The sequence below is a fragment of the Pristiophorus japonicus genome, chromosome 7 (genome assembly GCF_044704955.1).
Source record: "Pristiophorus japonicus isolate sPriJap1 chromosome 7, sPriJap1.hap1, whole genome shotgun sequence".
In the NCBI taxonomy this organism is placed as follows: domain Eukaryota; kingdom Metazoa; phylum Chordata; class Chondrichthyes; family Pristiophoridae; genus Pristiophorus; species Pristiophorus japonicus.
Window position 1 is genome coordinate 139701647 of NC_091983.1, and position 18269 is coordinate 139719915.

The 18269-nt window shown below is 44.2% G+C and overlaps 1 protein-coding gene across 4 annotated transcripts in view; it reads right to left on the reverse strand.

Moving 5' to 3' along the window:
• The window catches only part of LOC139267291 (cytosolic carboxypeptidase 2-like), a 438496-nt gene that overhangs the window by 71977 nt on the left and 348250 nt on the right, over positions 1-18269 (reverse strand). For all 4 annotated transcript variants that reach the window (XM_070885365.1, XM_070885363.1, XM_070885364.1 and 1 more), the window contains 2 exons: positions 16022-16136; positions 549-692 (listed from right to left, as the gene is read on the reverse strand). In XM_070885365.1, the coding sequence (XP_070741466.1) occupies positions 549-692; positions 16022-16136 (259 nt within the window). The remainder of the gene's footprint in view (positions 1-548; positions 693-16021; positions 16137-18269) is intronic.

Sequence of the window (18269 nt, forward strand, 5' to 3'; positions counted from 1 at the left end):
TGGAGGGCAGACCAAGCGCTGTGGGCATTCTGCAGCTCAGGGTCATCAAGGCACGCCAGGTTATCTGTGAGGTGCTGGCTGTATAGGACTCTCTTAGCTGGGTCTTTAAGTGCCCCGGCATTGACTTTTTTGCAGTACTGCTTCTGCTGTCCCCTCCACTTTGGGGCTATGTTAATGTCAATGATGGATTGGATTAGGCGGCGGTCCGTCCAGCAGTCATTAGCTCCTGTCATGGCACGGGTGATGTGCACATCGTTGCGATCCCTGGCTCGGACGATGACATAGTCGAGCAGGTGTCAGTGTTTGGAGCGAGGGTGTTGCCACGATGCCTTATTTTTGTCCCTCTGGTGTAACAGGGTGTTGGTGATGGGAAGTTCATGTTCTAGACATTTTGTCAGGAGTAGGGTATGGAAACAGGTTTAACAGCATAAACACTGGGAGCTAGCTCACAGACTCCGGGCTCCTGCAAACGAACTTAAAAGAAGGCCAATTATAAAAGTAGCTACAATTAGGTTAAAATACGATGGTGAAAACCCATTGTGAATTACCCTCTGGGAGATCAGCCATGGAAATATTCTCTCCCTGAGGAAGTTGAGTATTTCAAATGGACACGTGGTTCCTGTCTGGCTGCAACCATATGTGAAGGCGTTAGGTTTTCGACTGTGGCCATGCAGATCACCGTACAAAAGGATCTGTGGTGAAGAAAAGCAAGAAATGAAGATATTGATGTACAATTTAGTATATTTTGGCTACTTGCCTTCAACTACATAAAATGAGGAAAAAATCTTGACAACCTGAACTCAAGTCTGATAGTAAGAACCAAGTCTTATTTACCAATTTTTACTTTTAAAAACAAAGTTTATCAACTCCACCCCGCCTCTTCTGCTAAAAGTGCTGACCCAATGCTGGAGTACAGTTCTCTGGACACCGTCAGCCTTCCAGTACCCTATTCAAGTAGCCATCCTTCTCACAGTGACTGCTGATGACCAAGGACTCCAAGAATATATTTGGGGCAACTGGTGACTTCTGCTAGGTGAATCAATTTGCTGTTCATTCTTGCAAATTACAAATAATGAATACACTGTATGTCTGGGAACCCCAGTTATTTAAACTAGATGCAAGATCTAGACAAATGGGTAAGCGCACCATTAACTTGTATCAGATGAAAGCTCTGCAATCCTGCCACATCCAGTCATGAATGGTGGTGGACCATTAAACAACTAATGGGAGGAGGAAGCTCCATGAATATCTCCATCCTCAATGATGGTGGAGCCCAGCACATGAGTGCAAAAGACAAGGCTGCGTTTGCAACCATCTTCAGCCAGAAGTGCCAAGTGGATGATCCATATTGGCCTCCTCCTGAGGTTCTCACCATCACAGAAGGCAGTCTTCAGCCAATTCAATACACTCCACGTGATATCTAGAAATGGCTGAGTGCACTGGATACAGCAAAGGGTATTGGCCTCGACAATATCCCAGCTGTCGTGTTGAAGACTTGTGCTCCAGGACTAGTCGGTCCTCTAACCAAGCTATTTCAGTACAGCCACAACACTGGCATCTATCTGACAATGGGGAAAACTGCCCAGGTATGTCCTGTCCACAAAAAGCAGGACAAATCCAATCCGGCCAATTGAAGCCCCATCAGTCTACTCTCAATCATCAGCAAACTGATAGAAGGTGTTGTCAACAGTGCCATCAAGCGGCACTTACTCATCAACAACCTGCTCACTAATGCTCAGTTTGGGTTCTGCCACGACTACTCGGCTTCATACTTCATTACAGCCTTGGTCAAACATGGACTAAAGAGCTGAATTCCAAAGGTGAGGTGAGAGTGACTGCCCTTGACATCAAGGCAGCATTTGACTGAGTGTGGCATCAAGGAGCCTGCGTTGAGTGTCTCACCTCCTGACTCCCCAAAGCCTTTCCAACATCTGCAAGACACAAGTCAGGAGTGTGATGGAATACTCTCCACTTGCCTGGGTGAGTACAGCTCCAACAACACTCAAGAAGCTCGACACCATCTAGGACCGTGGCTGCAGTGTGTACCATATACAAGATACACTGCAGCAACTCGCCAAGGCTTGTTCAGCAGCACCTCCCAAACCCGTGGCCTCTACTACCAAGAAGGACAAGGGCAGCAGGTGCATGGGAACACCACCACCTCCACGTTACCTTCAAGTTAAACACCATCCTGACTTGGAAGTATATCATCGTTCCTTCATTGTCGCTGGGTCAAAATCTTGGAACTCTCTCCCTAACAGCACTGTGAAAGTACCTTCACCACATGGATTGCAGCGGTTCAAGAAGGTGGCTCACCACCATCTTCTCAAGGGCAATTAGGGATGGGCAATAGATGCTGGTCTTGCCAACGATGCCCATATCCCTTGAACGAATTTTTAAAAAATTAGGTTTCCATGTGTTTTTTGGAACAAGAGCCTGCACTTGTGACCATATTGTCAACCTATAAAAAGGATTTCATTCCCTTAATATCTAATTAGTGTGCGACTACACTCACAGGGGTGGAAATTCAACTTGCGCCGGTTTCTGGTGCAAAATTAACAATGCAGTGGAAACGTGAGCCTGAAGACATCAGCCCGAGGCCCCTTCATCTGTATGAAATCAGTAAGCTGCAACACCGATTGGGGTTCCCGATATAGCTCGCTGGTAAGGGTCTTGGGAATTCTGTCCATTCCGAAATCAAACCGGCTGCCGAGTAGGTCCTGGGGGTGGAGGGGGGACAGTGAAGGTGAAGGTGAAGTGGAGCATGGTGGGCCCGGGCTGGTAGTGGCCTGCAATATTTTGTATTTTTGTGGAGCTCGGAGGAGTACCCCTGCTCTAGCTGACTCCAGAGAAATTAAAAAGTTTGCTAATCTTTTTATGGGCGGCCTCCAGCGGTCCCTGTAAGGATGACTGGTTAGTCTGCTGAAAACCCAGAACATTTGCATCGGATTTTAAAATATACATTAAGAACATAAGAACATAAGAAGATAACAAAGAGGAGCAGGAGTAGACCATACTGCCCCTCGAGCCTGCTCTGCCATTCAATAAGATCATGGTTGATCTGATCATGGATTCAGGTGCACTTCCCTGCCCGCTCCCCATAACCCCTTATTCCCTTATCATTTAAGAAACTGTCTATCTCTGTCTTAAATGTATGCAATGACCCAGCTTCCACAGCTCTCAGAGGCAGCGAATTCCACAGATTTACAGCCCTCTGGGAGAAGAAATTCCTCCTCATCTCAGTTTTAAATGGGCGGCCCCTTATTTAAGATTATGCCCGCCCGTGCTCCACTTCACCTTCACATTCACCGTCCCCCCTCCACCCCCAGGACCTACTCGGCAGCTGGTTTGTGTCGGAATGGACAGAATTCCCAAGGCCCTTACCAGCCCAATCGGTGTCGCAGCTTACTGATTTCATACAGATGAAAGGGCCTCGGGCTGATGTCTTCAGGCTCACATTTCTATCCTCTCTGCATCCACCTTGTCAAGCGCCCTCATAATCTTATACGTTTCGATAAGATCACCTCTCATTCTTCTGAATTCCAATGAGTAGAGGCCTAACCTATTCAACCTTTCCTCATAAGTTAACCCACTCATCCCCGGAAGCAACCTGGTGAACCTTCTCTGAACTTCCTCCAAAGCAAGTATATCCTTTCATAAATATGGAAACCAAAACTGTATGCAGTATTCCAGGTGTGGCCTCATCAATACCCTATATAACTGTAGCAAGACTTCCCTGCTTTTATACTCCATCCCCTTTGCAATAAAGACCAAGATTCCATTGGCCTTCCTGATCACTTGTTGTACCTGCATACCAACCTTTTGTGTTTCATGCACCAGGACCCGCAGGTCCCGTTGTACTGCAGCACTTTGTAATTTTTCTCTATTTAAATAATAATTTGCTCTTTGATTTTTTTTCTGCCAAAGTGCTTAACCTCACATTTTCCAACATTATACTCCATCTGCCAAATTTTTGCCCACTCACTATGTCCTTTTGCAGGCTTTTTTGTGTCCTCCTCACACATTGCTTTTCCTCCCATCTTTGTATCATAAGCAAACTTGGCTACGTTACACTCGGTGCCTTCATCCAAGTCGTTAATTTAGATTGTAAATAGTTGGGAGTCCCAGCACTGATTTCTGCGGCACCCCATTAGTTACTGATTGCCAATCCAAGAATGAACCATTTATCCCGACTCTCTGTTTTCTGTTAGTTAGCCAATCCTCTGTCCATGTTAATAGATTACCCCCAACCCCGTGAACTTTTATCTTGTTCAGTAACCTTTTATGTGGCACCTTGTCAAATGCCTTCTGGAATTCCAAATACACCACATCCACTGGTTCCCCTTTATCCACCCTGTTCGTTACATCCTTAAAGAATTCCAGCAAATTTGTCAAACATGACTTCCCCTTCATAAATCCATGCTGACTCTGCCTGACTGAATTATGCTTTTCCAAATGTCCTGCTACTGCTTCTTTAATAATGGACTCCAACATTTTCCCAACCACAGATGTTAGGCTAACTGGTCTATAGTTTCCTGCTTTTTGTCTGCCTCATTTTTAAAATAAGGGCATTACATTTGCAGTTTTCCAATCTGTTGGGACCTCCCCAGAATCCAGGGGATTTTTGGTAAATTACAACCAATGCATCCACTATCCCTGCCGCTACTTCTCTTAAGACCCTCGGATGCAAGCCATCAGGTCCAGGGGATTTATCTGCCTTTAGTCCCATTATCTTACTGAGTGCCACCTCCTTAGTGATTGTAATTATGTTAGAAACATAGAAACATAGAAAATAGGTGCAGGAGCAGGCCATTCAGCCCTTCTAGCCTGCACCGCCATTCAATGAGTTCATGGCTGAACATGAAACTTCAGTACCCTCTTCCTGCTTTCTCGCCATAACCCTTGATCCCCCGAATAGAAACATTCGTTAAGTTCCTCCGGCCCCTATAGCCCCTTGACGATCCACTGTTACGATATTTTTAATGTCCTCTACCGTAAGGACTGATACAAAATATTTGTTCAGAGTTTCTGCGATTTCCATGTTCCCCATCACTAATTCCCCGGTCTCGTCCTCTAAGGGACCAACATTTACTTTAGCCACTCTTTTCCTTTTTATACACCTGTAGAAACTCTTGCAATCGGTTTTTATATTTCATGCTAGTTTACTTTCATAGTCTATCTTCCCTTCCTTAATCATTTTTTTAGTCATTCTTTGCTGGTTTTTAAAAGCTTCCCAATCTTCTGTCCTCCCACTAGTTTTGACCACTTTGTATACCCTTGTTTTTAATTGGATACCATCCTTTATTTCTTTAGTTAGCCACGGATGGCTATCTTTTCTTTTACACCCTTTCCTCCTCACTGGAATATATTTTTCTTGAGAGCTATGAAATATCTCCTTAAATGTACGCCACTGTTCATCAACCATCTGACACTTTAATCTATTTTCCCACCCACTTTAGCCAACTCTGCCCTCATACCTTTGTAGTCTCCTTTATTTAAGCTTAGTACGCTAGTTTGAGATCCAACTTTCTCGCCCTCCATCTGAATTTGAAATTAAACCATGCTATGATCACTCATTCCAAGGGTATTCTTTACTTGGAGATTGTTTATTAATCCTGTCTCATTACACAGGACCAGATCTAAGACCACAATTTGCATATTCAACATACCTAACACCTGTTTCAGGCAAGCATGTGGCAGAATTTGTCGCTTCCAATTTGGAAGCTGATGCACTTCCAGGGGAGTTCGGGTACAAAAGATCACAACCGGAAGTTCATCCTTTAATTTTTTCCCCAAAAAACAGGTGAAACTAGGTCGAATTTTTTCTTCATTGTTTTGCTCATCAATTCCCAGTATGCAGGTAGCTATCATGATTCATTCATCCTTCATCAGTCCAGTCTTCCTGTATTCTTTCAGACGTAAGAAGAAAGCTATAGCTGGCCACTCTTGAACTGAAATCAAGTAGGCCACTGGCATGCTGAGGGAAAGATTCAGGAACCTAGGTAGCTGCAAGGTTCCCTCTAGTATCCTCCTGAAGTTGTATCGCACATTGTGATATCTTACTGTGTCCTCCACAAAGTCACTCCTCACAAAGGCCTGGAAATTGAGATTCTTGAGGAGGAGACGCAGTAGGGTCACAGACAACTGCTGGCAGAGAGCTGCGAAGCAGACTCATCCAACAGTTATATTATACCTATGCTATATATAAATAACCAACATTCTCCACAGAATTTAAATCTACAACTCTTCAGAACGCTCCATTCATCATTAAAAGCAGAAATTCCATGAGGGTCCAAAGTTCACAAATATCCTTTTCAGTTCTAGTGCAACTTTATGTTTTCAACAGAAAATTTATGAGAGTCATAACAACATTTCTGACAGCAACCAATATATGAGGTTTCTGGAACTTTTTTATCTGAGAAAACAATTAACGTCACCACTGGGCTCTTTCCATGCGATTTTTAGACTTTTCCTCATTCCTAGTCTAACACTACTTCTAAGTGCCAACTGAAGGCTTGGGGTTTAAGATATGGGTGGCTGCTCTATATGATAATGAGCGGCCTATGGGATGGAGGTGCTGCTGAGTCCTGGGATGGACCTGCAATAGATTGATTCTGAGCTTACAATGTTCACAGCCTTGACCTGCTGACTTTCTTGCACCCGTGAGGGGGAGTAAGCAAAAATCTCTCTGGTGCCATTGTCCTGAGGGAATGGAAGACTTCTCTGAGCTATATCGTGCTCTTCCACTCGGCATGGGATCAAGATATTAATTTGCACTGAACTGCAGGACTACAAATCTTATTATATTACCAATCATCCTTAATCTCTGAGAGATAGTTGTCAAGTATCCTGAAAACCCATCCAAAATAGTACCCTGGAGAACATGGAATCTGATAGTTATTGCTCTCTCCATATTGCCATTCAGTTACTCAGGGCCTGAATGCAAGTAGTAAAACCTTGCAGATTGGAGGTGATGAATAACCTCCATGCTTGTGTTTCCTGTTTACAACTGCTGTTCATTTCTTACTGCTCTGCAGTGTTGAAATGCCCTCTCTAATTAAGCCACAGACAAGGGCACTGGAATCTGCTGCCAAACCCCACACATTTTTTGGAGGTTATTTGCAGTGCCTACAAATGATTAGGATACTCATGCTCCTTTTCATGGCAGGACGCTTGAAATCAGCATCTGAATGCTCTTCATTAAGGGCTTGATATTTCCTAAGACTCCATTCAGGTATATCACACTCTACTTCCTTGTGAGTTGTGAATCATCCTTTGCCAATTCCTCAGCGAAACTATCTGCATCACCCTGAGTGAATTTATCTGAGCTGGTGAGTGCAAGTGACACAGTGTAGTAGGTTAATGAATTATCAACAGATTATATGTAAAACTATGATAGGAAACTGAATCTTAGATTTTGAAGGAATACAGTTTGTGTGTTTAACTCTTAAAGAATGGTGGAGCAGGCTGAGAAGCCCATAAATCAAACCTGTAGAAACAAACATATTCCGAGAGGCAGAGATAACACATTCAAAGAAGCCAAAAGGTTTGCCACACAACAGGCAGTCTATTAAGGGTTAACAAATGTTTCTGTGATGTGACAGAACGAAATTCCTTCTTTCATGTTAAAAAAGGTTTCTGTGCTTTGTGAACTAAATGTTTCCTATGCTGTAACAAATTTGTCTCTGCCTTACATCTGTGTTATTTGTGGCAGTTAAATCACTGTCACTTCAAAAGATCCGTTATAGACCGCTCCACTAAAATCTGTATAAAGGCCGGGGAGACTTTTGGATTTTTGACGATTCTGTCTTGGGCAACAAAGAACAGACCTTCCCCTGCATATGCCAGAATAAATTGTTTTGAATCTATCTCTTTGTGTCTGTCATTCATCAAGAGTGTCAATCCATTATCTCAGTGGATCCGCTAGGGAGAAAGGGAGATTTCTCTTCAACACATGGTGAATGACGAAGTGGGCATATTTTTCCTGGCCCAGATGATGATGGCCCTTGCATTGGTTTCTTCTCTCTCTCTCTCTCTCGATTTTATTCATGCTGTTGTGTATAGAGAAAGAGTCAGACTGAACACTGTGAGCTCAAAGTAAAGTGTGACCTTAGTCTTTTATTGCATGTCTACAGAGTGCCTCTCCAACCTGTGAAGCCTCCTTAAATACTTGTGCTCCCAAGGGATTATGGGATCCCTTGGGATTCCAGGGGATGAGCCCTCTGGTGGCTGTACTGAGTAAATACAAGTCTACATATGTAACAACACTCCCCCCTCCCCGCTCCCAAAGTCAATAGTGTAACTATTTACAATGTGAGTCGATCTGGGGCCCTTCTTGCCCTGATTGATCGTCTTGGTGTGAAAGCTGGTGTTGTTGAATCATTTGTTGGGCCCTCGCTGGGCTGCTGTGCAGCTGGCCTTGCTGGGCTGCCTGGTTTGTTGGGCCCTGCTGGGCTGCTGTGGACGATGGGTTCTGTTTCATGGTCAACCATGGTGTTGGTTGCCACTGGTGTGTATGTTGTGGGATCAAAAAAAGTAGGGTCCAAGGTGGGTTGCTCAGGGTAGTCTGTGAATCTGATTTTGATTTGGTCTAAATGTTTCCGGTGAATGAGTCCACTTGAAGGTTTGACCCGAAACACCCTGCTCTCCTCTTTGGCCATGACAGTGCCCGGAAGTCACTTGGGACCTTGTCCATAATTTAATACAAATACAGGATTATTGACTTCAATCTCGCATGACACATTTGTGCTATCATGGTATGCACTTTGTTGAAACCGCCTGCTCTACCTGTTCATGTAGATCAGGGTGAACTAACGAGAGCCTTGTCTTAAGTGCTCTTGTTATGAGCAGTTCAGCAGGTGGGATCCCAGTGAGTGAGTGAGGTCTCGTGCGGTAGCTAAGCAGGGCTCGGGATAGGCGAGTCTGCAGTGAGCCTTCAGTTACCCTCTTCAAGCCTTGCTTGATGGTTTGCACTGCTCTCTCTGCCTGACCATTGGACGCTGGTTTAAACAGGGCAGATGTGACATGTTTGATCCCGTTACGGGTCATGAATTCTTTGAACTCAGCACTGGTAAAACATGGCCCGTTGTCGCTCACCAGGACAGTGGGTAAGCCGTGTGTGGCAAACATGGCCCGCAGGCTTTCAGTAGTGGCAGTGGACGTGCTAGCCGACATTATCTCACATTCAATCCACTTGGAGTACATGCCTACAACCACAAGGAACATTTTAGCCAAGAATGGGCCTGCATAGTCGACGTGTACCCTAGACCACAGTTTGGAGGGCCAAGACCATAAACTTAGTGGCGCCTCCCTGGGTACATTGCTTAACTGCGAGCATGTATTACATCTGTGAACGCAGGACTCTAAGTCCGCATCAATACCAGGCCACCACACATGGGATCTGGCTATCGCATTCATCATTATGATGACTGGGTGGGTACTGTGGAGGTCATTGATGAAGGTGTCTCTGCCCTTCTTGGGGACCACTACTCGATTGTCTCACAGAAGGCAGTCTGCCTGTATAAACATTTCATCTTTGCGCCGCTGGAACGGCTTTATCTCTTCCTGCATTTCCACTGGACCAGCTCCCGTGAAGCACATAGCTTTTGACTAGAGATAATAAGGGGTCCTGGCTTGTCCAGGTTTTGATCTGCCAGGCAGTGACAGGTGATTGCTCACTCTCAAATGCTTCCATAACCATGGCTAGATCTGCGGGCTGCACCATTTCCACCCCCATGGTGGGCAATAGCAGCCTACTGAGAGCATCGGCACAGTTTTCTGTGCCTGGCCTGTGGCGGATGGTGTAGTTGTATGCGGACAACGTGAGCACCCATCTCTGGATGCGGGCCGATATGTTGGTATTTATCCCTTTTCTCTCGGAAAACAGGGATATAAGTGGCTTATGGTCAGTTTCCAATTCGAATTTTAGCCCAAACAGGTATTGATGCATTTTCTTTACCCCATAGACACACGCTAACGCTTCTTTTTCAATCATGCTGTCGGCTCTCTCAGCCTTAGACAGACTCCTGGATGCATAAGCAACCGGTTGCAGTTTCCCGAAATCATTAGCTTGTTGCAATACACACCCAACGCATCACATGCTAGTACCAAATGCTTACATGGATCATACAACACAAGCAATTTGTTTGAGCCTAACAATTTTTTCACTTTTACGAAGGCATTTTCTTGGCTTTTGCCCCAAACGCATTCGCCCTCTTTTCATAGTAAGACATGTAGTGGTTCTAGCAGTGTGCTGAGACCCGGTAAGAAGTTACCAAAGTAGTTCAAGAGTTCCAGAAACGACCGCAGCTCCGTCACGTTCTGTGGCCTCAGTGCATTCTCGATTGCCTCCGTCTTCGCGTTGGTGGGCCTGATGCCGTCCACCGCAATCCTCCTTCCCAAGAACTCCACTTCAGGCGCCAGGAAAACGCACTTCGAGCGTTTTACTTGAGCCCCACACGGTTGAGTCAACTAAGAACCTCCTCCAGGTTCTGCAGGTGCTCAACTATGTTCCGTCCTGTGACCAAGATGTCGTCCTGGAAAACCATGGCATGTGGGACCGACTTCAGTAAACTTTCCATGTTTCTCTGGAATATCGCCGGCGCTGATCGGAATCCAAACGGGCATCTGTTATAAACAAGAAGACCCTTGCTCGTGCTGATGAAGGTGAGGGCCTTCGATGATTCCTCCAGTTCCTGTGTCATGTAGGCTGAAGTCAGATCCAGCTTCGTGAACGTCTTTCCTCCCGCCAGTGTTGCAAAGAGGTCATCGGCCTTTGATAGTGGGTATTGGTCCTGCAGGGAGAAACGATTGATAGTTACTTTGTAATCACCATAGATTCTGACGGTGCCGTCTCCCTTGAGGACTGGGACAATAGGACTGGCCCACTCGCTGAACTCGATCAGTGAAATGATGCTCTCTCTTTGCAGCCGGTCTAGCTCGATCTCTACGTTTTTTCTCATCATGTACGGTACTGCTCTCGTCTTGGATGGGTCGCGCCTTCGGAATTAGGTGGATCTGCACTTTTGCTCCTTAGAATTTCCCGATGCCTGGTTCAAACAGCGAAGGAAATTTGTTTAAGACCTGGGCACACGAAGTGTCATCAGCGGGTGATAGTGCTTGGACTTCGTTCCAGTTCCAGCGTATCTTTCCCAGCCAGTTCCTGCCGAGCAATGTGGGACCATCGCCCGGTAACACCCAGCGTGGTAGCTTGTGCACCGCTCCATCGTAGGAGACCTTTACGGTAGCACTGCCAATTACAGGAATCAGTTCTTCGTGTAAGTTCTTTGTTTCGTGCGAACTGGAGTTAAGACTGGCCTTGAGGCCTTGTTGCACCACAACCTTTCAAAAGTCTTTTTGCCCATGATGGACTGGCTTGTGCTCGAATCCAGCTCCATTGACACCAGGAGTCCATTTAGTTCAACATTCAGCATTATTGGGGGACAATTCGTGGTGAATGTGTGCACCCCATGTACCTCTGCCTCCTTTATCTGAGGCACTGGTTTGTTGTGATCCTCCATGGATCTGTCCTCCTCTGCAACATGGTGGTTTGCAGGTTTAACAGGCTTAGCAGCTCATCTGCACACTTGTTGGAGGTGTCCCATTGTTCCACAGCCCTTGCAAATGTACTCTTTGAATCGGCATCAATGGAAACGATGATCACCCCCGCAGCGCCAACAAGGTGTTAATGGCCTTGCATTCATCACCCTTGATGGTGGACTCTGAGTAATCTACAGACGTGAAGCTGCAGGTATGTGTGACCTGCCCTGTGCATTACGATTTGAAAACAACATCACTTTGTTCACAGTACTTGTAGCAGCACTTGTGTGCTGAGAGATTTGCTTAGTATTGTCACTGGTGGCAATGAATGCCTGGGCTATCGCTATGGCCTTACTCAAGATTGAGGTCGCTACAGTCAAAACTTTGCGAAGTATGGTTTCGTGTCCAATGCCAAGTACGAAAAAATGTCTGAGCATGTGCTCCAAATGTCCTTCAAATTCGCAATGTCCTGCAAGGCATCTTAGCTCGGCGACATAACTCGCCACTTCCTGGCCTTCAGACCTTTTGTAGGTGTAGAACTGGTACCTCGCCATCAGAATGCTTTCCTTCGGGTTCAAATGGTCTCAGACCAGTGTGCGCAAATCGTCATATGATTTCTCCGTGGGTTTCGCTGGAGTGAGCAGATTCTTCATGAGGCCATACGTTGGTGCCCACAGACGGTGAGGAGGATCGCCCTTCGTTTGGCAGCGTTCTCTTCCCCATCTAGCTCGTTGGCCACGAAGTATTGGTTGAGTCGTTCCACAAAAGTTTCCCAATCATCTCTCTCCGAAAATTTCTCCAGGATGCCCACTGTTCTCTGCATCTTTGGGTTCGCTATCTGTATCTCATCGCCAGTTGTTGTGTATGGAGAAAGAGTCAGACAGCACTGTGAGCTCAAAGTAAAGTGTGACCGTAGTCTTTTATTGCAAGTCTCCAGAGTGCCTCTCCAACCTGTGAAGCCTCCTTAAATAGCTGTGCTCCCAAGGGATTATGCGATCCTTTGGGACTCTAGGGGATTGAGCCCTCTGGTGGCTGTACAGAGTAAATACAAGTCTACATATGTAACACACGCCAGCATCTTTCTTGCTTCTGACTTCTGTGAAGATAAGAAGAATGTGCAAAGCAACAAGTTTTCTGCTGCCCACTTTTTCCTAGCTGTTTGGTTCGTACAAGGGCCTCCTCAGAGAATTAGCTTCAAAAAAGAGAAGCCGTTGCTGCTCTTTGACCATTAGCACTCGATCAGCACAAACCAACTTTGGGTCTCCATTCCCTACAGCATTAACTGACGAGTTCCCAGGATTTCCATTGCCTTCTCCTGCAACATTAAGACATGGATGTCAACTATCTCTCTTTCTGTAGCCTGTCTTTCTAAGCAAATATGTGCATTATTTTCCTGCATACAAAAAGAACGCTTGTTACAGCCCAGGCTCAGTCGTAACAGTCTTGTCGCTGAGTCAGAAGGTAGTGGGTTCAAACCCCACTTCAGAATCTTGAGCACATAATCTAGGCTGACACTTCAGTGCCGTACTGAGGAGTGCTGCACTGTCACAACTGCTGTATTTACAGAAGAGCGATTAAACCGAGGCCCCATCTGCCTTCTCAGGTGGAAAAAGAAGATTCCATGGGAGTATTCAAAGAAGGGCAGGGAAGTTCTCCCTGTGTCCTGGCCAATAATTATCCCTCAACCAACATCACTAAAAAAAGATTATTTGATCATTATCTTATTGTTGTTTGTGGGACCTTGCTGTGCACAAATTGTCTGTTGTGTTTCCCACATTACACAGTGACTACACTTCAAAAAGTACTTAATCGTCTGTAAAGTGCGCTGGGACGTCCTGAGATCATGAAAGGCGCTATATAACTGCAAGTCCTGTACTTTCTTTTGTCGTGATCTGTCAGTCAAAGACTATTCTATTTGATAATCTTTTCACCTATCATGGATATCCCACAGAGATAGTGAGGCTTCAACAGGCACTGCAGGATGCTAAAACCATTTGATTGAAGTCTTCCATGTACAGGTGTTACTACATTCATTTAGTGCTCAAAGGGAAACCTTTAGGTTTGTGAATGCATACTTGGGTAAATATTGGTCTACTATCTGACATGTCTCAAATATATATTAATGGCACTTGCAGCCATAACACTTACCTTTGCTGACCTTGTGAGGTAATTAAGCTTCTTCCTTCATTAAAGAGGGGAACTGGGATTAGGGAGTTGCCAATCACTGCCTATGCTCTTCCTTCCACATGTGCTGTGTTCTTTGGTCCCTTGTCGCTCACATCCACAATGCTTTCCCTCCTCTGCCTAACTTTAGTTATTAGATGTAGACATCACTCTTGGTGAAATTTTCAGATCTTCATTTGGTTATTTTTCCTGGTGCCATTTTCTCTTCTCCTTGTCGACAGTATCATCTTTAAGGATAGTCACGCTTTAAATGTTGATGCTGCATCATAGCAAATCCTTGCCCCCACCCCCCTTGAGTTTTTTGGGCCTCCCCAACATGTCACCAATTGCTGGCAGGACTTTTATCTTTGACCTGTCCAGCAATATTAAAATGAACTGGGCCCGGGATGTTTAATGATCACAATGTTAGGGTCATAGGACACTCCAAAGGTCACCCTGTCACACTTCGGTGGTGGATTGTGGGACTCAGAATTTTGGGCACCAGCGTGGCTCATCTATGCAATGATGCCTTCTGCCCTGTGCAGCATGAGCTGGCTCAGGGGAAGGTTGGCACTCCTGCTGTTGTTGCTCCTACTGCTGGTTTGGCTGGTTCTGCTGCTGCTGCAGCTGTTCCTCATCAGACTCCGAGGACCAAGATGAGAGAGCATAAATCGTCCCCATCTTGGTTGTTCTTCTTCCAGATCCAGTTGAGTTGGCAGAACCAATCTGGCACTAGTTAGAAAGTTTCTTACAAACAACTCCATCGTATATAAGGCTCAAAATACTCTTTCTAATACTCAAGTCTGCAGCTTCTGACATTGAGAAGTGAACAGCTGTGAAATGGTACCTTTTATACCACTTTTGCAGCTGTCACTTATTGAAAGTAATGGAGTCATAGAAACCCGAGGGACGCAAAGCCATCAAAAGGTTTGTAAAATTGTAAGTGCCTGCTTTTAATCCTCTTAAATAGCATTTAAGTACGTTTTAATGATGTTAATTACCTGTCCTGCCACCTGTTGTTGGGCCTGCAATCCAAACGCCGACCTGACAGTTGATAAACTCACATGGAGGCAGGTTCAGAGTGGGATCCTGACCCACTGTCAATCAAAGCCATTTTTACAGTGGGCCTGCCTCCAAACCCGCACTCGCAGGCTGGGGTGTGATTTTTGTTTTCATTTCCCTCATCAACAATGATTATGCCTTTTCGAGTGAAATTGCCAATTTAGTGCCTTTCTATGGATAATTTTGTGCTGCAACCCATGCCCACTAGGAACTGAGTTGAAACTTCTCAAATGCCTTTCACATAAGACTCTTACAGACAGCAGGCAGAGGAGAGTCCAATCCCATCAAATAAGAGTGGATTTTGAAATCAGTTCGCAGAAGTAGAAGGTCACTACACCATCCAGTTACATATATACAAAACATTAAATTATTAAATCAATGAGCAGTATATTAATTGACTGAACATTTGTAATTTTATGTAGTGTAAAAGTTGCTTGTTAGCATTTTAATTTTAAGAATTATTAAACCTTACATACATTCTGAAATGGCAATAAATAAATTAAAAGTGTTATATTGCCAAATGGTATCATTATGTTGCATTGTAGGGTAGCAGGATGTGTACGTCAGCTTGTTTTATCTGGTAGCATTCTTGCCTCCGAGTCAGAACATTCTGGGTTCAAACTCCACCAAGTTTTATGCTGTATGACTTTAGTACATAAACTATGTTGACTGCCCAGTACAATAAAATGTTGCATTATTGAAGGTGCCATCCATTGGATGACATGATAACCTGGGGCCCTGCCTGCTGATTAAGGTTCAAGACCCCATGACTCAATTCAGAAAAGAACAGAGAGTTCTCCTGATATCCTGGCCAACCTCATTGTTATGTGCCAAATGGCTGCCATGTTTTGCCTACATAACAAGTCACTGCACCGCAAAGTAATTCATGATATTTGAAGCAATTTGAGACATTCCTCAGAGCCGTGATAAGTTTTCCTTTCATTTTAGGATGCAGGTTCAGATTTATGATTTTCAACACAGCATGCTTTCAGTTTTGTCAAAGCCACAGGAGGAGAGCTGAAAAGTGGTGATATTTTCCCTACAAGGAGAGAAGTTGGAATATAAGGCATCAAGGGATAGGGAGCAGCCTTTCTTCCATCCAATTGCCCAGGGATTAGTGGGTGGCATGGTAAGGATCTAAAGGAGGGAGAAGTGGAAAGCCAAACAGTTGGGGAAATAAATTATTAATATGAGAGTTTCATATGTTTCTGCAAACTATTTATGCTACGGTCTCTCAGCTCTATCAGCCACAGCTCACGTAATGGTCTTTCTGTAGTTCCTCCACCATTTTTTTAGTGTGCCATACAGTAGGGAAGAGTTCCCGCTTTGGATGTCGATAGTTCCGATTGAGGTCTCTAGCAGAAAGAGAGCATCTAGGATGAAGAGAACACATGCTGTAAATAACAGTTATGATATGTAATAGCTTAGCCAGAAAAGTTCAATTTTACAAATTGCTAGTTTAAATTCTTTGTCAACTGCAGCATAATAAGTAGAAACATTTAAAAACTTTTATCAATTAACCAGCCTCCTGTAGTTAGTATATTATTCTGATTAAATAATGATTGATGGTTAAATGTATACTATAGAGAATAAAAAGCAGAGTAACTGAACAGTGGGATTGAAGCTTGAGTCCTTTAATCAGCCTACTCATTGGCCCAGAGTTTGCGGTTAGCTGGTGCTCAAAGAAAGCTGCCCACAAAGATCTAGCGATCTCTGTGGCATGGATTTCACCATTCCCAACATTAATTTAATTCTGGCATCACCTATAGGGGATCTCTGGTGTCCAGCAACAGTGATGTCATTAATCAGGCTAAGCAGCCAATTCCATTAAACATTCTCACAGACAGCAAACCAGGAAGTAAAAAGCACTGATTATCCTTCACTTTTTAATAATTTTACAGAGACCAAAATATGGATTGGGATATATTCCTGGGATTAAGGAAGAAGCTGAAATATCATAAACAAACTTAAAAAAATAGTTTTAAAAATTATTTTTAAAATCTTGATTTTTTTATCATATTGAAGAAATTTAACAGTCCACAAATATTAGTTTTTCATGGCCAGAAAGGTTTTTCATCAATAATTATGACAGTATGCTGTTAAAAACCCAGGTATACGCCATTCAACAAGGGGTACCTTTTTTTGGGGTGGGAGGTTTATAGTGAGACTGGAGTGTAAAAAATGGAAGTTCATGTCAATTCAAGTGATTTGTAAAATTTCCATCTGCAAGGACTTCAACAGTGCAGACTGTAGAGGTGAACCACTGACAGCAACTTCTAGATTTCCACATTTAACTGTGCTTGTGTGGAAGCCAGACGTTTCTGTCAGTTTCATAGAATAATGATGATGAACATAAGAACATAAGGAATAGAAACAGCAGGAGGCCATACGGCCCCTCGAGCTTGCTCCACCATTCAATAAGATCATGGCTGATCTGATCATGGACTCAGCTCCACTTCCCCGCCTGCTCTCCAGAACCCCTTATTCCCTTATCGTTTAAGAAACTGCCTATTTCTGTCTTAAATTTATTCAATGTCCCAGTTTCCACAGCTCTCTGAGGCAGCGAATTCCACAGATTTACAACCGTCTGAGAGAAGAAATTTCTCCTCATCTGTTTTAAATGGGCCGCTCCTTATTCTAAGCTCGTGCCCTCTAGTTCTAGTCTCCCCCACCAGTGGAACCATCATCTCTGCATCCACCTTGTCAAGCCCCCTCATAATTTTATATGTTTTGATAAGATCACCTCTCATTCTCCTGAATTCCAATGAGTAGAGGCCCAACCTACTCAACCTTTCCTCATAAGTCAACCCCCTCATCCCCGGAATCAGTCTAATGAACCTTCTCTGAACTGTCTCCAAAGCAAGTATATCCTTTCTTAAATATGGAAACCAAAACTGCACGCAGTAGTCCAGGTGTGGCCTTACCAATACCTTATATAGCTATAGCAAGACTTCTCTGCTCTTATACTCCATCTCCTTTGGAATAAAGGCCAAGGTATTATTGACCTTCCTGATCACTTGCTGTACCTGCATACTTTCCTTTTGTGTTTCATGCTCAAGTACCCCCAGGTCCCGCTGTACTGCGGCACTTTGCAATCTTCCTCCATTTAAATAATAACTTGCTCTTTGATTTTTTTTCTGCCAACGTGCATGACCTCACACTTTCCAACATTATACTCCATCTGCCAAAATTTTGCCCACTCACTTAGCCTGTCTATGTCCTTTTGCAGATTTTTTGTGTCCTCCGAACGCTGACAATTTCGCCATCGTTATAACTAAAATCCGGGCCATTGAATTCCTTGATACAATATAGACAGCTTTTCATTCTGACCATTCAATCACAACTTTAGCCACTATTGAATCTTGTTTTTCCACTTCATTCTGTCTTTCAAAACATTCCCTGGTTCAGACCATTCACACCTGCTTAAAATGAAGAATATTGCACATTGAAGGGAGAAAGTGTTTAGCTCCACTTGAGTGTTTGACTGTGCGTTCATTCTCAATCAT